This window comes from Falco naumanni, chromosome W (genome assembly GCF_017639655.2).
Source record: "Falco naumanni isolate bFalNau1 chromosome W, bFalNau1.pat, whole genome shotgun sequence".
NCBI classification, from domain to species: Eukaryota; Metazoa; Chordata; class Aves; order Falconiformes; family Falconidae; genus Falco; species Falco naumanni.
This window is the reverse complement of record NC_054079.1, coordinates 5,481,554-5,504,387: the sequence shown is the minus strand read 5'-3', so window position 1 is coordinate 5,504,387 and position 22,834 is coordinate 5,481,554. Positions and strand designations below refer to the sequence as shown.

Below are 22,834 nucleotides of genomic sequence, written 5' to 3'. Positions count from 1 at the left end.
AACAAACGAACCCTTAATAGCGGCTGCACCATTAGGATGTCCTGATCAAACATTGAGGTCATAAACCTCTCCGTCGATGGGGGCTCTTGGGAGAGATTGTGCTGTTATCCCTGGGGTAGCTTGGTCCATTGTTCAATTATATTGGGTCTGGTTGCTGTTTGCACGTTGATGGGTGGTTCTCAGTTAAGATGGGTGGTCTTATTTTTGGAAGGTGTGTTTTACTCCAAGGTTGCCCCAGCCAAAAAATTGTAGGCCAGCGTTGCGGGGGTGGTGTGCCTGGCAGGCTTAGATTTAGTGTGCAGTGGCTATTGATTTTTAAGTTCCACAGGGTCTTCTTGTCTTATGTGTCTATTCCTGCTTTTGCACAGGAAGATCAATTTCACTGATTATCTGTAAGAGACAGTTAAGACCTTGTTTAGCCATTCATACAGGTCTCGATTTATGGGACAATTGATTGTGCTACCTTTGCACAGTTAGGATACCATGGCCGTTGAACGTTGTGTCTTCCTCCCACCTGCAGCCTCGGTCAGGCTAAGACCCAGTTTTACAGGGAATTGGAAGTAGTGAAGTGAAAAGTAGCCAACGTTTTTGCCTTATTTGGAAAGTGTTGCGGAGAGGAATGTTTGCTGCCTTGCTAAAGGGTGGGGTGACTCGAGACAGGATGGGTGGAATTCCTAAGAAGGAGAGGTGGAGGTTATATAAAGAGGGAGGACTGAACAAACCGAGTAAGAAAGTAAATAGTCCTAGCCAGCAAAGGTCTGTAGAATCACCAGAGGATGCAGCTCAGCCTTCTGCACCACATCTTGAACCTCAACGGGATGCCACCCTCCCCAGTGGAGGGCCCCCCCCGCTGGAGAAATGGGTGGAAATCTGTACTGGTGCCTCATGTGAGTCCCATCGGTAGGTGCTGTTGAAGGCTGTGCTTTGTTCTGTGTATACGCATTGTCTCATCCCCTCCAGAGCTGCTGGCGGGCCTGCAGGTTCCCACCAAGGACCCTTGGTGGGCATTTTGGGGTCCCACCAAGGGATAGGCCCTCAGCTTTTCCTTTTTCCCAGGGGACTCGTCTTCTCCTCTTGTGTCCTCAGGGCATCTCTGTTTGCTTTTCCATGTCCCCTCGGGACCAGCGTGTGCCTTCCGGGGCAAGCGAGAGGCTGCCCAACGGCCTTTCGGTGCCCCCCAGAGCCCTCCATTCCTTTTTTTATGCTTCCTAGTGCCCTCCGTGTGCCCTTTGGTGTGGGCCGGAGCTCTAGATATGCTGTGTGGTGCATCCCAGAGCCCTCCCTGTGCCTTTCTCTGTGCCCCAGGGCCTCCTCAGAACTTTTCCCCTCAAGGCTGGCTGGAGCAGCCTCCCACCCTCTCCTCTACAGGACAAAGCTGGGGGACGTCTGGGTACAAATGGTGGTTTGGGTCTGCAGGGGGGTGCCTGCGGGGGTCAGCCTAGGAGCCGCCCTGGGCCAGTCCCAGCCGGTTCCAGCTGGCTCAGCAAGGGGCGCTGCGTGCCCGCGCTCTGGCCAATTGGAGAGTGTGGTGAAAATGTATTAAATTGGTTACTGCTTATGAAAAATTCTTTGTCTTTAACTAGGCACGGCTTCACTTGGGCAGTGAACTCGGGAGCTCCAGGACAACTGTAAGGAGCAGTTGGTGTTTGTCCTGAGCCCCTGAACAAGCGAGATGTGAGTAGTGCTGTCCGGACAATTGATACTGTGCGCAGCTGTGTCATGGTGGTCACTCCACCGCGCTCGGGCGTCTGGGCGATGCCCTGGCGTGTGTGAACCTTATGCAGCATGAGATAGTGCGCGCCTGCACTTAGCCTAAACTTAGAAATTGACATACATACGCTAGACATGTAAGATATTTTTGGGTTTTGCTGAGTATAAAGGTAGGCAAGCTGCGGGCCAGGGCGAGAAGCCTCACGGATGGGTGGACGCACCATGTAGAAATTTTCCCAGTTCCCGAGAGACTCGTGGCGCCGGCTGCAAGGGGGCTCCCAGCCGAAAGGTGGGCCTGGATGACGTTCAGGTGGTAACTGGTGATGTATCCTTCTCTTAGTCTCTGTCATGCTTTGCAGTAACGATTTGATGCTTCGCTCCTGTTGCTCTTCTATCATATTGTGCATCGGAACCAGTACTGTTTCCTTTTATCATATTGCATGCTATTTTCCTGTATTACACTGTAATCTAAAAAATGGCCTTTATTCTTATAGTTGACTTGGAATTCATTTGTGCTTGGTATGCAGTCAATCAGCAAAACAGAGAGCTCGTGGCATGGGTGCTGTGACCAGTCAGAGGAGCACCCGGCTCTGCTGCTCTGGCCTGTGTGGAGCTGCTGGGGCAGGAGGCGGGGGGAGACATGTGGGGGTGCACAGCAGGGGGTATCCATGGGGAGGCAGATGCAGGAGGGGCCACAGAAGACACGGGAGGAAGCCTGTGGAAGGTGACGCTGTTGGGGCCGCATTCTGGGCTGGAGGTGCTCCATGGCTCATGAGTCGAGGTAAGGATGGAGCGATCACGCAGCAGGTACTATCACGGGCAAAACAGACTCAGCTTGGGGAAATTAATTCAATTTATTACCACTCAAATCAGAGCAGGATAATGAGAAATAAACCCAAATCTGAAACACCTTCCTGCCAGCCCTCACTTCTCTCGGGCTTAACTTTACTCCTGATTTCCCTGTCTCCTCCCGCCGGGGGAGGGAGAAGGGCAGTTGTGGTCAGTTCATCACATGTTGTTTATGCTGCTGCTTCTTTCTCAGGGGGAGGACCCTCACACCCTTCCCCAGCTCCAGTGGGGGTCCCTTGTGGGGTCACAAGTCCTGCCAGCAAACCTGCTCCAGCGTGGGCTCCCCTCTCCACGGGTATGCAGGTCTTGTCAGAAGCCTGCTCCAGCGTGGACTTCCTGTGGGGTCACAGCCTCCTTCAGGCATCCTGCTCTGGTGTGGGGTCCTCCCAGGATGCAGGTGTACAGAATGTGGTGTCATGACAACGTGATGATGCAACAATGTGAGCTTGTTCTATATAGCATCTTGCTGGAAGACTGGCCGTGGTGGCCACAGTTGGGTGCCTCTGGAGCAAGGGGTGCCAGCGCAGGATCAGAGCTCCAGGAGAGCTCTTGGAAGGAGCCATGGAGCACCGTCTCTCTGGTGGTGCGCGAAATGTAGATGCACAGCTGAGTGCACTGAGAAAGAGGGGAGAGGTGAGCAACGAGCCGATGGGGAGGGCTCAGCCTGGGAGCCTGGAACATGCAGGCCTGCCCCAGGGGCTCAGGAAGTGCCTGGGGAGCTGACAAGGATCGAAAGCTGGGTGGAAGCAGGGAGGGTCTGTAGGCAGCCTTGCCTCTCTGCCCAGCCTGGCTTACGGCTAAGCAGGTGGGAGGGGTTGCTGCAAAGGACACAGACATGGATTGGGGAAGGGATGGGAGTTGTGGGGAGGAGGGCAAGGAAGCAGAGAGCAGCTTTTGACTGGGCTGCTCTTGGCGCTCCCCGTGGTTGGAGTCTTCCAAGAACCTTGCGAGCGCTATGCAGCAGGCTTACAGAGATAGTGCCTCAGTGCCCGTGTCTCCCTCTTTCTAGCTCGGCAACAGGAGACAGCCACTGGCAGAAGGAGCTACTAGGCTGCTGAACCTCCCACTTGGGGTCAAGATCCCTGTGTCACCTAGCTCCAGGCCTGTCTTCTACAGGACAAGGCTGGGGGAAAAGGTAAAGTAAGTAGAAAGGGGTAGAAAAGCTCTCCTCTTTGATGGTGTCCCCACCATTCCAAGAAGTCCTTCTGGCCACCTGCTCGACAGCGAGTGCTGTAGCCCTTCCATGTGGCAGCACTGGAGAGTAGAGGGAAGCTCCTGACTCCCTGGTGTGGTGATCAAGAGGAGGACTTGTGGGTTTTCTGTACTGGTTTCTGGCACTGTGAAAGCGTGTGGCCTGGGCCCTGTCTGCAGTGTGTCCAGGTCTTTCCCCCAGCCCAGCCCATCAGAGCCCAGCCCAGCCCAGCCTGGCCCCCGCAGTCTGGCTGTGGTGCTCTCCGTGCATTCAGAAGGATGGAGCAGAGCGCTGGTCTTCAAGTGACCTTTACCTTTTCACAAGCACCGCCTGGCACCTTTTAGCTGTGGTCTCCTGCCTCCTTTACACTCTGGAAAATCTCTCCTACAGCTTCACCAGCCCTCTGGTTATTTCAATCTGGGAGATCCATACTGCTGCCTACTGAGCACAGAATACAAGAGCCTGCATGACCCGCACCTGCGGGCCTACCACCAGCGCCAGGACAACCTGCAGAGGCTGAAGAGAGAGGGTTACATCACCAGTGACAACAAAGTAGGTCTGGACATGGGGCTGATAAAAGCAGTCCTCCTCAAGCAGGCTTCCCAGAGCGCTTGCTGCAGCTGCCTGTTGCTGGTGGAGAGCACAGGGCTGTGGGGCTGGTTTCCCTGGGAGCAGAAGCAGCACCAGCATCCCTCTGGCAAGTCCCACTCCAGCTCTTCTCAGGCCGCCTTGCACTGCCTGAGAGTTGAGGAGGCAGCCGGTGCTAGGCCTGGCACTGCGGCTAGGAGCACCACTCAGCCATGGCGTGGTGGAAGAGTCAGGGGCCCTGCCACCGGGAAGGGGAGCGGAGGGTGAGCAGACGAGCATCTCCCCTCCTGCTGGGTTTGGGCTGTTTTGGGGAAGGCAGTCTGCGTAGCCGGCTGGCAAATTCTTGAGGGATGTCTCCCCTCATCTCTCCATAGGTGGTTTGCACTCTGAAGGAGTTCAATGATTACAGGCAGTATCTGACCACACTCAAGCTGGAGGCAGAGAAGATGTTCATACGAGAGGAGGTAGAGCAAAGCGGAGTGTTCATGGATGCCGCTCAGCGGCACGGTGCCAAGGGCTGGGGCTTTACTTGTGGCACCTTGGGGAGGTGGTCAGTGCAGAAGAGGTGAGGGCTGTGCTGCTGGGCTGGGCTCTGCAGCGGGCTGAGCTAGTGCAGGGTGCAGGCAGGAAAGTCACATGCAAGCATGCAGAGCCCCGAGGGCCGCGTTTCTCTTCTGCCCTCCTTGCGTGGCTGGAGCAGAGCGCTGCCCTGGGCCTGTGGGATGCCTTAGCACACGTGGGCAGGAGTGCTCTCCAGGCAACAGCAAGCCACAACTTGTTGTCACCTCTCAGAAAAAGCTTTGGGAAGACCTGGCCAAATTAGAGGGTACCTCCAAACTACCAGGACGGACTGATGTTTCTTGCCTGCGAGAGTGGTTGCTGCAGGAGCAAAGAAGGAGTTTGCCAGCTGCAAAGAGAAGGCAGAGGTAAGAAAAGGCCAAGTAACACTTGCTCTTGAAGGGGGCCAGTGATCCCCGGCCAAAGTCCTGGAGCCTCACGTTCCAGTAAACACACAAAGCCCAGTGGTGTAAGGAGCCTGTGCTGGCTGCGAACCCATCGGCGGGGTCTGTGTTTGGAGCCTTGGACAGGCAGCTGTAAGCTGCTGCAGGGACTGCTGGAGCAGCGCAACACGTAGCAGGATGACAGGAGTGGCTGAGCAGAAAATGGCCTGTGCAAGACAGACAGAGCGGCTCCTTCTCAGATGCCTGCCTTTCTCTTGACAGGCATCTCACAGTGATCGAGAAGAGGACTGAAGGACTGGAGGCTCTTGAGAAAGAGCGCCGCCGCCTCCAGCAGCTTGAGGGCCAAGAACAGCAGCAGCAGGGAAAGAGGAGACGACCAGGCAGTCAGAGCAGCTCCAAAAAGCCTGCCAGCAAAGGGAGGCCAGTGAGTAGGAGCTGGGTGGATGCCGGGGGCTACCTCTGCTGTGCAGCAGTGCGTTGGTAGCCGGGCCTTGGGAGAAGGTGCTGCCATGCACACAGGTGCTCGGGGCTTGCGAGAAGTGCTTGGCTGCTGAGGAGGTGGCAACTGGCTGGTGTGCCATGTGTCCTCACCTGAGGGTGGCTGTCAGATCCTGGGTCTGCTCTGCCAGCCCACTGGGTTGTAACCCGTTCCTTGCCTCGCCGGAGACTAGCTCGTCTCCCTCCTTCTATTATTTCTTTTCCCCTGTGCATCTTGGATGTGAGGCACTAGCCCTTTGTGATGCAAAAGTGTGCCTGGGCACTCTGAGTGGTCCCATCTGTGCACAGACTCACATTTAGCATGAACCTGTGAGCTGCACTCAATGGGCTTAGCGTCCATGGTGCTGGTTTCATGTGCGGGTGAAAACTCTGGTTGTCATCCAAAGACTTCTGCATCCAAAGGTGCAGCACCCCTGAACCTGACAGTGCTGGTGATGGGACATTTGTGAGTTGGTTTTCTCTTCAAGGAGGTCTTTGATCAGCTTAGTGGAGAGCCTGCTGTTGCCTGGTTCTCCTTAGCAGGGTGCCCGTTAAAAGCTGCCTGGCTCCATGCCCTGCAAGAGCCTCTCTGGAAGCGTTTCTGCATAGTGTGGGGTGCTATCTGTGCCAGGGTGAAGGCTTCGGCTCCTTCTGCCATGGCAGTCAAGCTGTCAAGCTGCAAAAGAGCATTTGATGGGAGAGGACAACTTTGGGCTGCTGCCAGGCTCTGTTCTTGACTCATGACTTCCTCCCCACTTTGCATGAGGCTGGCAGCCTGCGGTGGACTTTCAGAGCGCCTCCTGTCCCAAGAACACTTCCTTGGGCTGGCAGCTTACAGCCAGGTGATGCAAGGAAAAGGATCATTTCCTTCTGTGCTCTCAAAACCTGCGTGTGCCAGGTGGCATACAGAGAAACCAGATTTTTTCAAGCTTGACTGCTAGGGACTTGTCTGGATGTGGGTCTTGGGAGGAAGAGGAAAGCAAATCGAGGTGAAGGAACACACTGACTCATCAGCTGTTCCCCATTTTAGTGTTCCAAGCCTGCCGGACAAAAAGCAGCTAAGAGCACACTGCCTAGGCTGCTGAACTATGGTGGCAGAAGACCAGGATCTTCAAGAGATGGCTGAGACCATGGTCCAGGAAGTGCTGAAGCGGGTGAAGTGAAGCTGTGCAGGAATTGTTCCTGAATGTTTAACAGAGTTACATGGGACTTTCAGAGCCTGCTAGCACTACACAAATCTGGCTTGAGTGCTTGGGCAATCGGAATTATTTCAGACTTGATTTCTTTTTGAAATAACATGGCTGATTATCTTTCCTTATTACAAATAAAAGCAAACTACTTAGGACTGCTTTTAAGGTCAGAAAGTTTTTCTTCTTTTTTCTTGCACGTTTATTTCCTCCATTTCCTGTTACCTCTTGCTTCAGTTCCACAAGGAAATACTGACAGCTTAATAACCATGGTAATAGCAATAATCAAACAGCAGGGCTGCTATTAAAAAAAAACAAAATGAGGTGAGGGCAGGAACAAAAAAAATCGCTGAAATCCAACATGTAGCCTCAGTTCACATCTATGATAAAGCAGCGGGGAAGTATTGAGCTAACGGTTGTGAGCTGCCAGCACTGCTGTTGCAGAAGATAGCAGGAGGTCTCTCAAAAGACTCATTACTACCCAAGGATACTGATTCATCACACTAATCCAAACCCCACTTAAGAGAACCCAAATGAAAAACGGGTAAGAAGTTGTACCTGAGCTCCCTGTTTTGTAACCAACTGTGATAAGAGTGTAATACAAACCTCTGAAACCCCGATTTCAGAAACCTGGTGAGATACACCATCATCAGCCACCATGTCTGGGTATAACCATCTATGTCCCCTTGCCATTCCACGCAGTAGTTCTCTGTAGCTTTTCCTGGAGAGCAAACTGCAGCCAACCAACCAGTTAGTTACTGGCCTGGTCTGCCCATGTTCTAGTCAGGGTCACCTAACACTTTCAGCAGCTCAGGTGCGTACTGTACAAGCCCAGCAGCTGGCCTCCAAGACCCAGAAACTCCACCTGTCTTAATCTCTCCTAAACTTAAAAGTGATGCTCTCTGCAGGACCCAGTAAGGAACAGCACAAGGTTTAAGCTTCCTTGTCCAAGAGTGCCCACTTTTCCTTCTGAGACCACAAAGCACCGTCTGGATCCAACAGAAACGGGGCTGGTAACCAGCTTGCTGACTGCTAGTGTGCCGATACGGTTCGCTGTCTTCGGGACTGGTCCAGCAGTTTCGTATAGGCTTTGCCACTCCTATCTAGCAGCACACAGCATGACCAAACAGCCTAAAACGCCCCGCAAACCACGCTTCAACAGCATTGCACTGAATTCCTGCAACTGGTGGAAGGTATTGAGTGGAACGATAGGAAATATACCATGCAATAGTTCTATTTTTTGTGAAGAACAATAAAAATGCTTAGTCAGCCAGGGCTGATGATTTTTACCGCTTTTGAGGATTTGTGCAAGTGGTTACTGATGGATGATCAATACACCAGCAGGGCAGGATGCTCAATACTGCAGCTTGCCACATCCCCCAGCAGAAGTTTGGGGAAGTATATGCCCCAGAACACACAAAAGGCAAACTGATTATTCCCCACAGCTCAGCAAGAACCGCAGGCAAACTGCTGTCTTCTGTACCATCTGCACAGCCTGTCACCACGTTCCAGGAGAAATGACCTATGCTATGCTATGCTAAGACTCAGAAATCTCTAGAAGTCCCGTTGATCCACGCGGTATGATAGTTGTGTTACCCTGCTCAGAGACAGCCGGTTACTGACCTGGTGGAACTGATACAGGGCACTGCTCGCCTTTGGCCTTCTCACGCAGAGGATCGCCTTCCCACAGTCTCTGCCCAGATGCTCGGCAGCTTTTTGCTGGGGGTTTCCAGGAAACAAAGCAACCACTAGCAAGTGGCCTAAAGCTCTTCTGACTCCACACACTGCCCACGGACTTGCTTCTCCAAAGAACTGATTTTTACTAGACCCTTTGGACACTGTATATTATCCTTCAATCTAGCCACAACACCACCTTTGACAACTCCTTTGGAATGATTTACTATCCCATTGATCTCGGCCTTCCGAGATAAGCTATTTAATTGTGACTTCCCATCGCTCAGACGGATCCTCACGTCCTGGATGAAAAAAGCAGCTCACAATGAAAGTGAGAGGACAAAGATGCACTGTGCGAAAAATAAATACTAGAATATCGACAGCATGACTGGCTGTTGGCTATTTATAGCCTTACACTAACGTGTTATCCAGGCCATAACCTGCCCATCTTGGATAAGCTTATTTTTTTAAAAAACTCATGAATAAAAGACAAAGGTTGATATTTGCAAGACAGGAAACTGGATGATCAAGCTTGGGTAGGTCAACCCTTTTTCAACACACATAAGCATAACTTGCTTTGCTTGTCCTCTGTGAGGGGGGAAAAAAGTATATGCGTTATGCTGTAATAGAAAAGAAGCCTTTGCATTCTTACTTCAGATCTTCCGATATCTGATAAGCCAGGCCCTCCAAATAAGGTGCAGTTTCCACTAGAATTACATAATGCATTTACAGGAAGTACTGGAGTTATCTTTAATAAGAGATCTCTGAGGTGGGGCCCATTCCAAAAAGTCACCTTAGTTTTTCTCGTTCAACAAATGAAACTCAGGACTGCAGGAAGCTGTCGGGGACAAAGAAGTGGAGCTGCTTCTCAGTATTTTCATAATATTAAAGAATCTCTTTTTGTCCAGGCAAGAACATTCTTCCAATACAAATGCAGGCTCATTAACTAAAAGTGATTCTGGTGAAGTCAAGCAAAAAAACACTCCACTGATGAGGACACCCACTATGCTGCTAGCCTGAAACCTAACCTGAATTACAAAACTACCCATTTAACATTCAGTGGTTCTTTGAAATAGGTATTTGTAAACCACACCGCTTTCACTTTATCAAGCAGATCAATTTTCAAATTTATATCCTTAATTTCACAAGTGTATAAACCTGCAGTTCATTCATACAGTCTCCTTCGCTTTCACCTCCTTTCAGTAGGCTACGCTCACCTGGACAAAGCTGTCGTGGGTGCACGCTGAAGCAGTAGGACCAGCACAGCCAGCCAGAGGATCTGTGTGGGCTGCTGCTGAGCAGCTCTGTGGTGTGGCTGCAAGAATTCAAACACAGCTATCAGACTGCCAGAACTTGTGTCTGGTGTGCAGAGTTCTATTGCTTACTTTGATTAAACATTTAAATAATCACACAGTAAGCGAAATTCCAGAAATTTATTGTTACCTTCCAAGTGATTTTAAAGATCAATTTCTTAATCTTAAAAATATTTATTTTAAGATATGTATAGATGTATCAAAAATATATATTGTAAAATTGATAAAACACACACATACATGCAGAAACTTCATAATCAGTCTCTTGTGTCTTAATATCACCTTTTTGATTTGGCTGCTTGAGTTTCTTGTCACAATACACCACAAAAAGCGTATTCACATAGCTGAGCCTAGGTGTTCATACACATACACACTTGTGACCATGTGAATTTTAAGACTTACAAAGAAAATGAATTATCTTAACCGAGAGTGTATCATTCCGAAGAATATCATGACTACTCCTGAACTACCACTCACCAGAAAGGTTTTCATATGTAAATGAACCCTACAGGCACAGATGTATTCAAAAGGCGCGATTGGACTTGCACTGTCAGGTGGCACCAATAACTAATACGTCTCACATGGTCTCCATGACTGATTTTTCATTATTAGACACTCTCAGATAATGAAGCTTCAACGCATTTCTTTGACCCGATTCTACTACTGTCAAAGGTTTTGCAGATAGCCGAAAGTAAACAGAACTAAATCCTTAAAATAATTATGGTCTAAGGCTAGTGGGGAAAAAAAGACTTAGATGAGCATATTTTATTTTACTGACTTTTCAATAAGAATCATAATGAAAAACCAGGGAAATCTTTTTGTCATGGAAGTTAACAAACAAGTTTGAATACATGTAAAAAAGAAATCTTTTCAGAAAGTTCTACTTTGATTTCATTTAATGGGACTTCAAAAGTGAAATGAAAAGAGTCAAGAATAAGATTGAACATACATTCTTTAGTTCTCTCACTTATTAAATACATATCTTAAGGTTAACTATCACTTTCCAAACAAACTAATCTTGCTGCTATGCTCTCATGATGAAGGAAACCAGACTTTTTCATGTGGACATATGAAGAAACACGCTTTCAGCATGCTGTATTTTATAATATACAGAAGAAAGGATAGCGGAGAGATTAAGAGATACACAGGAACAGAAGTAAAACCACTGAGACAGTCCTAAGTGACAGTGAAAATTAAAAGATTTATCATACTCCAGTGAAATGTCACTTACACTCTCAGAAACGCTAATTAATTCACTGGAGTTTTCAAACACCTCAGATTCCCTAAGTTTCTGTATTTTAGTTTTGATTACACCTTGCAAAACTTGGTATGTTTTCATTGCGTTCGCACACCCACCTCCCACCCCAGAAGATTCTACCTGAGCAACATAGCCAAGTTATCCTTTAAACTTAAAGCAACGAGCGTCATCCAGTGAGAGAGATCTACATATTCATGTCTAAATCTACGCTGGTCTCCCTCAGCTCCCCTACAGGCAGTACTTCAAAACAGGCACTTCCAGGACACCAGTAATCTTACCCCAAGATAAACTCTAAACTGAGCAACGTGAATCACACCTGAGACGCCCCTTTCCTTCCCTTGACTACGGAAGAGGGCTGGGGCCTTAGCTGAGATAGAGACAACTACAATTCATCATGATGAGTTTCAGCCTATGCTCTGTAACAAATAGAAATGCAAAGCGGGGACCACCTCCCACCTCCCACCGTAATGAATCAAGTATTCTGGATGAGGCTTGGAGCAACCTGGTCTAATAGAAGGTGTCCCTGCCCACGGCAGGGGGGTGGGAACTTGCTGATCTTTAAGGTCCCTTCCAACCCAAACCATTCTGTGATTCTCAGGACACCTGCTCCTGGGAGAAGACTTAATAGTTAGCAGCTGGTAAGGCAGGCTCCACACTTTGGCCACCACAGTAATCTTTGCATAAGGGGCACAAGGCAAGGAGCATGTGGCAGAAATTGCCTGTCTCTTAAACATTTAAGTGTGTCTACAAGAAATGCTCAGCTCCTCAGAACCCTTCCTTGACAAAAATGACGTTATGGAAACTAGTGATTATTGTCTGAAATGTTCTCAGCAGAGGTCTCAGAAGAGATGCACAAAAGATGTAATGATTTCACTGTGTAGGATTTCTAAACAGGGATAGATAGCTGTCTTTGTGAAGGTGCGGCTGCCAAAGGAGGAGCAGGCAGAAGGAAAGAATAATAACTGAGCTTTAGTTTGTCCAAGGAAAGAGTCACTATTCTGAATTTCAGAAGTTTTAGGGAAATTAAACAAAACCACCACAAAACAACAACAAATAGACCACCACTCCCCAGAAAATAACCTATCACGTAATTTTTCCAATTCAAGGTAAGGGCAAGGAAAAGAACAGTAATTTGCTTCAACTCCTCTTCTGAAGAATAAAAACACTTCAGTGAGACTGATTTATTTTGTAATCCAGTGATTAAGTGAGACTGACAATTGTGGCAGAAATAATTTAGAAAAAAGAAAGGAGCCAAGACTTTTGTACTTTCTAGTCTTCAGTGCATAAAAAAATACAACATAAAGAAGCTAAGCAAGAAAAAAATTTAGATACAAAAATAGTACAAGCAGAATGAAATATTCTACACCAGGAGTCCTCAAACTATGACCCGTGGGCCAGATACGGCCCCCCAGGGTCCTCAATCCGCCCCCCTGTATTTACAGAACCCCCACATCACCACCACCCTGCCGGGGGTTGGAGGGGGAAACCAAGCAGCCGCAGATGACTTCCTGCCACCTAATCCGCGCGCCGGCCCCCTGTTTAGAAAGTTTGAGGACCCCTGTTCTACACAATACTTTTGACTGATCTTTAAGGTTTAAAAACTTAACCTGGAAAAACATGAGACCAAGGCCTAGGATACTACTTCTTAACAAGGTCTCAGTGCTTTAATATCATTGTCCAAGTTTTGCTTAATTAAAAAAACAAAAATGAAAGTTAGCCTCACACTGACTAGTTTTGGACAAATGTTTTTCTCCTCGCCCTTTCACCTCAACAGAAAGGCTATCCAGAAAATCACCAGGGGGGAAAACAAAATCTGGAGGAAGGACACGAATACCAAACAGAAACTCCTTTTGCTTTAAAGGTCCATCTTCCTTTTAGACTTGACACTTTCTAATTCTCATTTGAGATATACACATGGCAGAGTATTATAGAAAAATATTTAGAAGTCTCACTTTAAAATCTATTTTTGAAAAGCAAATGCAGAATTTTTTTTTCATACCTGTTGGATAGCAGGCTTGTGAGTACAGCACTGAAGATGCAGAGCTGCTACAATTTGCAATGGATGCGGCAACACTTTGAGTCCCTTGCTGAAGTGGCAGAAGAGAAGCCACAGGCTGGAGTGTGTACGTGGCTCCTGTTGGAAGTGTCTGGAGTACCGGAAAGGCAGCCCCTTTATCTGGAAAAGCTGTGGAAGCCCCTTGCCCTGGCAGCAACCAAAGTGGTCCCTGCTGGATCCAAGTGGAAGGGACTGGAGTCGGATCTAATCTTTGTGCTGCTGAAGTGCTGGGGGCTTGGCACGAGGTTGCCATGTAGGAGTAAGGAGAGAAAACACCTTGACCGTAAAGTTGATGAAACTGTCCTACAGTCAGCAGTCCTGCAGTGGGTACAAAATAAAGTGAAACAAGTGTTAAGGAAAGGAGTTTTCACAGGCAAAGAAAGGCAATATGAGGAGCCAAGGCTCTACAACATTATTTGTGAAGACTACCTTTGCTCCAGCATACTTAACCCAGAAAGGAGACTGTACTCTTAGACCCGAGCATGCAGTAACTGCTGTGTGGCACACGAGTGAAACACCAACACAGGTGTCTGCGTAGCATTCAATCTCCTTAAACTGGCAGTAATGAGTTACCCATATTTAGAAATGTGCTATAAATCGAAAAGTGTAGTAACTTACTAAACCAAACAAAAGCCATTTTGAAAGTACTGTGTGTTAAATTAGACAATACATTTTAAAAAAGGGACATCATAAAGCAAGATTTTACCAAACTCCACTACTGACAGCTCACAAACAGCTAAGAGAAGGGCAATGTCAAAATCCTCCAAAGGACTTTGCAAGTACTTTATGACAAGTCATTTATTTGGTCAAGAAAAAAAATTCAAAGCCAATTTTTTCTCAGTCAGCTCAACTAGTTCAGTGCAGACTAAAATATCCCAGACTTTGCCATTTTGTTATTTCCTAGATAGTCCTTTTATTCTTCTCTATTATTTTACAGTTTCCTCTCTCAGACAGTTACTGTTTCATGAAATGGTATTTGCTTTTATACCATGACAGCTCAATTTCTGTTTTGGTGACTTTGTTGAAACACTGACAGTAACACCCCGAACGCCTGTGCTCATTGATTTCTCTAAGAACTACTGCATTTGTGACTCCCCTGCAGGACTGCATTTAGCCATGAGAATTACAAGTTTCAGGATGGTTCACATCAATAGGGTTTATCTAGAAGCCAGGCTTTCTCAGACCTGTAGTTTCCAATTCTCACTCAAAAGGACTTTTTTTTTTTTTATAAATAGCCTCACACTTACCTCTTGCACTCCTCTGATGAAAGCTAATTCCAGAAATCAGTAACATACAGTCATTATTCTGCAAGTTCACATTTAACCATTAAGAATCACTAAATAAATACCAGCTGACCCTGAAAATTTGCTAAGACTTAATGTATAGGACTGTTTATTTCCTGTTCAGTACTTTCACCATTTATAAACAGAGAAGGGACAGGGGTATGAAAATCCTTTTGTTTATATTTTACCTTTGGATAGGGACATGAAGATTATCTAGTTCTAACACATAAACAAGACACCACAGGATGCCAAGTTACCAACCTCCTGTTGCTGTACAGGAATTGTTCCTGAATGTTTAACACAGCGTTACATGCTGCAAGACATTGGGAACAGACTGAGGCTTTGCAAACAAAAGTATCTCTTATCTATCAAAGTACCTCACATTTACAGCAAAGACGTGTCTCTAAATAGTCAGTACAGAGCGCAACAGTGCATTGTCAGCCTGTCAGAACTTGACTGCATAGAAACCCCAATGTTTTCCTTGTTCTGTCTTTCTAGAAAATGAGACTCCTAGAGCAAAAACTCTGAAACTGCAGCCATCAAAACAGAGGACAAAAAATGAAAAAGTCGTCTCTTTCTAATAATTTCCTTTACCAGTGGTCTGCATTACATCAGACAAACCACAGGTCATTGAAGTCTGCAATGACTCATCTTAGCGTTAACAACGTTCACATCAAATCATTAATTTAAATGCTTCCTAGCCTCCCTACTGAAATAAGTTCCATCCCTTCTCTGATGCTTCATTTTGTTTTCTTGGTATTGCACATGCAGTTCCACACACATCATGGAAAACATCACTTGAATTAAGATGACAGTTCCTACCCTGACACAGTAACCAAGAGTATGGTGATACCCTACTCTGCTCTAAATGCTAGCCGGTGCTGCAGAGAGCAGTACCTTCAACTGCTTCTCCCCTTCTCCTGGTCGCACAGTCCTGCCGCTTCTCCTACACCGCGCCTTACAGCTCTGCACCCATGGGGTGCATCACCCGGGTCCAAGAGCCAGCCACAAAAAGGCTATTAAAGTCTTCTCTGATCATTGCGCTGAACCAACATGTTGCTGTATCAGCTGCAAGGAAGATGACAGTTAACACGCCACCAAAGGAATGGGAAGCAGGAGTGCTCTTCTGGCAGCAGCCCACAGCTAGAGCAGCCCAAGAGCACTGCAAAGCAAGATATTCACATCTTCCTTACACAGCGCCAACTACAAAGCTTTCGGGCCGATACAAAATGTGTGGAATAATCCTGAGGGCGCAGACTTGTCTTGGGAAAACTCAGATCCTCTCAAAGAGGGTTAGAAAGAAAGAAAACACGTTCTAGGGCTTTTCAGCAGTATTATTTTCTAATTAGCTCTCACCTACTCATGCAATCCGTTTTAAAAACTGCGTAGCTTGTGAATTCTTTTTCAGGAGACAACTGACAGAAATCTTACTACCAGGTCTTGTCTCCTTTGCACAAAACTAACAGGATGCTCTAGTTACCACTTCACATGACTCACTGTTTTGCACGCATTTAATGACAGCTTATTAAGCGCCCCTACTGATGGGCATCCTTACTGACGGGCAAGAAGCAGTAACGTTCATCTGGTAGAGCTGTGCCAGCTCCACAGAGATCGGGCAAGGGTGTTCTTAGTGTAGTACACAATGGAGACTGTACTATAGTCTCATATATAGTCTCAGTATACAGCCTGAAATACATGTGAACCATGCTACTCATGCTTACTGGCAGCAGATCTACCTGCATAAACAACAACAGCTTCCCTACACCAGGTGAACTGAGATGCCACCGGCAAGGACAGGTAACCCTTCTCCCTCAGGGGAGTGCTGATTTTCAAAACCCATGCCACCCAGCGCTTCTCAAAAACCCACCAAGGCCCCACATGGCCCACTCTGACTCACCAGGCCTGTTGGCATTGCTGAGCGTCGAGGGCGGAAGCAGCAGTTGCCCGTCCAGTGGCATGCCAAGCAAGCGCTGGAAGCGGTTGGGTGGGCGGCTGGTCACATCCAGGGCCCGCTGCCATCTTCGCCTTGTTGCCTTTCATCAGGCGCTTCAGGTGGACAAGGAGGTCGGGGCGGTCGCAGCGAAAGTGGGGGCTGTGGAAGTGATGCAGGGGCCCGGTGCAGTTGCCACCGTTGCCTTGTCCACCCTCTGGGCCCGGCCCAGGCCCGGGCCCCACCACACTGCTCCCCGGCAACATCCCCACCTTGCGGAAGCCATAGAGACTGAGCTGCCGGATGAAGCTGCTGAAGTTCTTGGTCTTGAAGAAACCGGTGGCTGCCGCTGCCCCATGGCCACCCAGCTGCGCCCAGCAGCTCGCACTCAAAGAGCGGCTGGTTGATGACCAGCCCCTGGCCGGAGGCATCCCAGCGAACGGAGCAGCAGCGCGGGCTGTTGACCAGCCGCCACAGTCTGGTGGGGAAGGTGTTGGCACTGAGGGGGACGGGCTGCTGCGACGCGACCATGTCGGTAGGTGGCACCAACCGCCGCGCTCAACCGCCGCCCGCGTGGCCTCCTCTTTCCCCGCCACGCGCCGAACGGCACGTGCCCCGCTTGCGAGGCACTGCCCGCCGCGTGCGGCGCCCGGCCCTCAGCCCCGCCGCGGCGCTGGTCTGCGCAGCGCCCCAGTCCCTCGGCATGGACGGCTGCAGCCCGGCCACCCCCTCAGCCCGGCCATCCCCCTCAGCTCCCGGTCCCCTCAGCCGCCCCTCAGCCCCGCCATCCCCCCCCTCAGCCCTGCCATCCCCCCCTCAGCTCCCCGGTGCCCTCCGCCCCACCTCAGCCATGCCATCCTTCTCAGCTCCCCGGTGCCCTCAGCCCCGCCATCCCCCTCAGCTCCCGGTCCCCTCAGGCCCCCCTCAGGCCCGCCATCCCCCTCAGCTCCTGGTGCCCTCAGCCCCCCCTCAGCCATGCCATCCCTCTCAGCTCCCCGGTGCCCTCAGCCCCGCCATTCCCCTCAGCTCCCCGGTGCCCTCAGCCCCCCCTCAGCCCCGCGATCCCCCTCACTCCCCCCATCCATTCAGCTCCCCAAGTCCCCTCAGCCGGGCCATGTCCCTCAGCCCCCACCATGTCCCTCAGCCATCCCCTCCGCCCCGCCGGTCCCCTCACCCTGCCGGCCCTTCAGCTCCGCTGCCACCAGCATCTCCTGTAGCTTCCATGAGCGACCCGGCAGCTGAGGCCCGGGGCCAGAAGTTGCCGCTCAGGGCGGCCCCGCCGCCATCCTGGAGCCATCCCGGGGGCAGCCTGGAGGCCCTTGAACCACGGCGTGGGTGAGCGCCAGACTGTGGAAAGCGGCTGCAGACAGGGCAGAGCGGGGAACACGCGTTCCGCAGCCTCGCGCCCCGCCATGGCTGCCCGGCACCCCGGGAAAACCCCGGGAAAGGGGCGGGGCTGCAGGGCCACGTGACACAACATCGAATCCCAGGGAGGGGCAATCTCGGGAAGGGCGGGGCGGGGGCGGGTTCTGCTGAGCAGCCGGACCTGCCCGGGCCGCCGCGGCTGCCGCGGGGTGCGGGCAGCGGGGACGGAGGGGACAGAGGGGGGTGGTGATGGAGTGGACAGAGGGGATGGAGTGGACAGAGGGGACGGAGGGGGGTGTGGGCGTTGGGGACAGAGGGGACAGAGGGGGGCGCGGGTGGTGGGGACGGAGGGGACAGAGGGGGACGCGGGCAGCGGGGAGCTGGGGAGCTGCTCCATGTGCCGGGGGTGCACGGGACTGGTGCTTACCCCGCCGGGAGGAATGCTGCTGGCAGAGCAGGTGTTGCAAAGTGTCGGCTTAAAAACCACTGGCAGTTCACAAAAGGAAAAGCAAATTTATAAGGAGTGCAGAGGAACGCGAAACAAATTGGGAATTGTGTCACATTTGCCCTAAAACCCCCCAGACCTGTGCAGTTCTGATCCCCACACCAGAACAGATCAGGTGGAGTTAAAATGGGGCAGAGAAAATCAGCAGCGAGGATAAGAACTAGCTTCAGCGGAAGGAAATACTGAAGAAGGAATCTTCAGAGGGGTGGTTATTGTATGAAAAGATAGGTAGTAAAGTTGTAGTTAGTGTAAAGGAGGCAAGCACGACTAATGGAGGATTTCAAATAGGAGAAATCAAATCAGGTACTTAATCACAGGGAAACTGGGGAACTAATTGTCACAGGATGTTTTGGGTACCATAATGTTACTTGGCTAAGGGAGGGTGTGGGGGTGTGCGTGTGTGTGTGTGAAGAAAAAAGAGAGGAAAAAATAAAAACAAGATTAGCTATATTCACAAAGACCAGAACTCTTAAGCGGCACCTTTGTCACTGCGAGTGCTTGCACTGTGCGCTGGCACAGCTCTGAGGTGGTGCCTGAGCTGCACTGGTACAGATGTGCCCTCTCCTCAGCCTTGTGCTGTCAGCTGTGACTGCAGGCAGACTGCAGGAACCAGCAGAACCATCCTTACCGCTGCAGAACAGGAATCTGCTATGAACCAACAGGCAAAGAAGAGCAGGGAGCCGGGGAAGGAAGAGTGCGGTGATGTCTCTCTCTGCTTGCATCTTGCCCACAGGTCACCAGCAGTGGCGGAAGAAAATGACATTCCTCTGTCTTGGCTGCCCTCAAAGCAAGACAGTAGTGAGAAGACTGAGCACCTGTGTGTTTTGTGAGCTCAAATACATTATCTTGGAGTTGTCGTAAGATTTCTTAGCAAGAAGGTACAAACCCAAACCTTTTCTTTAACTAAAGTCATCCTTATTGCTTTGCTTTACAGCACAGCCCCTAACCACCAAGGCAAGTAAAAGCGCAGTAAGTTCCAGAAAGGGGGCAAAATTGAATAAACTGATGGGAAACTGTTCCTATTCTTAAACTGAAAGTAATATCCCTCTGCTCTTCCGCATAGCTGAAGTGAGGAAAATGATGTTTGGGTGGGGTTGCTAACAGAGTTTCACACTTCAAATTAAACCAGAAGCAGAAATTTTGTCAATGTTGTCATCAAAGCTAAATCCAGCACCACAGAAGGATGTTGCTTTACCCAAGGAATTAGTGGCCTACGATTCTAGTAAGCTCATGCTGTCGTCTTCCCAAGAGGCTTTGCATTTTTTTTTCCCCTCGGTAATAATTTATTAAGAATTATGTTGCTCAGTGTAAACAGCTAAAACTTAAGTAAAGCATACTGAATGCAAATCTGAAAAATCCAGAAAAATGTCCACTTCACAAAAAATTCTTCTCGGCATTCCTGAGGTTGTCTTTTGCATTACTTCAGTGAAATGAATTTGGGTTTCTCTCTCCCTGTGCAGCAAGAGTGCCAGAAGACCATGACTACCTGATGGTGGGACAGGTGAGATTTTTAGTGTATCATCCGTAAATCAGGGCAGAGCCAGCAATACGTAGTCCATAACTGAAATGCAGAGCATGATCCCCTAGAACTAACACACAGAAACAGCGGTCCCTTTGGTACCACTGGCCATTCTTGACTTCAGCCACAAGAGCGGATTCATTTGCCACTTCATGGTCAGTGGGTTAAATTTGGTCCTGAGGACTTTAATCGTTACTTTGCTGTTAAAGATTGTTATTAGCCAAAGGTGATGGGAGCTGCAAGAATAAATAGCTTATTACTAATTTGTGTTATGGAGTCAGTGCTTTCCTTCTTTTTCACCCATGTGAACTCAAATTGCTGTTAGCCCGCACACCCCTATTTGCCATGTACCATGGCAGTTACTCTCTGGTGTCTGCCTCTCTCACAGCTGTGCCTTTCTCTGCAGCTAGCTTTCTTCCTCCTTCCCTGCTGCGGGACACCAGAGATGTGCCTATTTTACAGACGAGAAGGTGGGCCTTTGCCAGAGATTCATAATCCTCTTCTCCTGCCAGTGCTTAATCTCCATTCCAACCTTTTGTAATAACCTCCTAGTTTTCTATGTTTCCCTTGCTTATACATATACATATAGTAAAACCCCCTACCAACTGAACGATGTAAATTACACATTTTGCAAACTGATTCTGCAGAGCTGAACATAAATGTTTTTGTTAGCTTGTCTACTGTATGTCAGGGCAAGGACAGCTGCATTTCCATGCAGTGTGCTGACCCTGACTACCATCCAAGGACATACTACTGTTGGTAAAAGCAGTACTTAATCCCTAGAAGGTTTTACCAAGTTAAGTGGAGGATTTTTAATCACCTGGAAAATTTAAATCAATGTGTGCTTTTGTTCAGCTACCAGTTAGTTGAGGAAGTGACCAGTTTAAATTATCAAGCCTGTAATTTGCAGAAGGCCAGACATGCTGCGTACAGTCACCCTTCCTGGGCTGAAAAAGTCCACCTCTAAATGCATAAGAGGAATGTACATATATACTAAAAAGCTGGAAAATAACTGTTCTTACCATGATTATATGCATGTTAGATCTGTGAGTGGTAAGAAGTGTTGCTGTAATTAGTTTCAGTTTTGTTAGGAAGGTAACAAAGAACAGTTGAAAAACATTCCCTAGAGAATTAACATTTTGGAAGAAAAGTGATTTTTCTTACATTTTTTTTTTCTAGTTAAAGAAATAATCAGCTAGTACAGAAGGATGGATATTATTTTCTTATTGATGTATAGCAGTACAAATCTTTGAGCTCCAGACCTCTTGTAACACAGCTAAGGCAGAGTCTCATACTACTACATTTTAATTTGTTCTGAATCAACATAAGTAAACATTGAATATTTCTATCCATGTCATCTTAATTAGGAAGGAAAGAAGGACCTAGATGCTTTGCTAATAAGTCAGATAAGAGAAAACTCAAAATTGTTTTCAGATTTGACAAATTTTGGCAAATAATCTCTGTTTTTAATTATGGATGGGATTAGGTCCGGAAGCACGAGCATAGTACAAGACAACCAACTTTCCTACTCAGCGGACTCATCTGAAACTATGGAACATGACAATTTTAGAACGGAAGCCTAAGAACATATCATCAACCCATTTTTCTCAGTTCTGATTTAAGTGATCTTTGAAAAGCATAGTTAACTTCTGTTTCATGTGTTAATACCATATTAAATTGCCTTATTGCTTTGTGATGTAGAGAAACTTTGGTGTTGACTTCTGATTCATTTCAAGAATGTTTTTTTCTTGTAAGCTTGAAAAAAGAATATTCCACTGAAGTAAGCTGATTGCAAGCAGTTTCAGTAATTGAATCTCTAGATAATTGTCTTTATGCTGGGAGGTTTTGTCCCACTTCTAATGGAATTTTAATGCTGAAACAGTTTCATTTAAAACTGTTGCCATAAAACATGTTGGAATTTTCTATTTTTGTTGCAGGTGTTTTGTTTTTTTTTCCCCAAAACCTTTTTAAAAGCTGAGGTTGAAGATGATATTATTACACTAAGAAATACTGCCAAATACATTCTGAGAAATTAGAAAGATTTCTACAAGATAGGACTGTTAAGGCTATCATGCTGTCAGTCTGTTGCAGTGTTCCCCAGTACTAAAATGACTGCATTTAAATAATATTACAAGTAACTGGGGTGTTTTTTCAGTGGGAAGACAAAGAGGGTCCCCCGTGGAGAGTCGGCCAAGTCACGACAATCACATCAATATGGCTACATGTCGTGCTCAGTTTATTAAATAAACAGGTCATATTTATAACTTAAACCGACCACCCACCCGACTTTACACACAGGTGATTGGATAAAAGTCTCTGGCTACGTGGGTGTCTGTGTCACTGATCGATGGGCATGCTGCAGGCGCCTGATCAGAGTGTGCCGATGAGAGTATGCTGATTTCACGGTTCCCAGGACTTCTGCACCTGGCTTCTTGTCCGTGCATAGCTTGTTTTCTTTCTCACACTGCTTGTTCCCAGGACAATTTAAAGTTGCTCTGCAGCTTCAACTAACAGGCCTGGGTTGTCTAACCCGGACAATGGCAACATGTCTTCTCGGTACTTTAAAAATACCTCTACAGGTACCCAAGGTCACACACAAGCAGAAGTTTTCCTGCAGATCATGTTGGGGTGGTTGGCAGTTGGCACTGTAAAGGTGAAATGAGATGCCCTTAAGGAGAGCAATCCATGCTGTTCTTGGGACCAGAGACATGTAGGGCTGGACTGTGCAGTGCTGGCAGCAGAGGGCATTGCTACCAGTGAATTCTCTGCAGCCACAGAAGACCTGTGGTGCAGGTGAACCTTATATCCAGGAAGGACAAAGTGCTTTGGAAAGTGTCCTTGGCTATGGAGATCTCATGATACAGGAATACTGTGAAAATCATTGCTTTTTTCCTCAACTGTTTCACCACAGCGATGACTATCAAAAGTCCTGTCTAACTGAGAGTCCCAGAACACTGAAGGTTTTT

The 22,834-nt window shown here is 48.3% G+C and overlaps 1 protein-coding gene across 1 annotated transcript; it reads right to left on the bottom strand.

The window, feature by feature from the left end:
* Nucleotides 1–7,759: 7,759 nt before the first annotated feature.
* LOC121080634 (heat shock factor protein 5-like) lies at nucleotides 7,760–16,541 on the bottom strand. The gene is made up of 4 exons (XM_040578781.1): nucleotides 16,447–16,541; nucleotides 13,210–13,584; nucleotides 9,857–9,954; nucleotides 7,760–8,372 (listed from the first exon to the last, which is right to left on the bottom strand). The coding sequence occupies exons 1-4, from the start codon at nucleotides 16,505–16,507 to the stop codon at nucleotides 8,295–8,297; spliced, it is 612 nt and encodes a 203-aa protein (XP_040434715.1). The 5' UTR covers nucleotides 16,508–16,541; the 3' UTR covers nucleotides 7,760–8,294.
* Nucleotides 16,542–22,834: the final 6,293 nt, after the last annotated feature.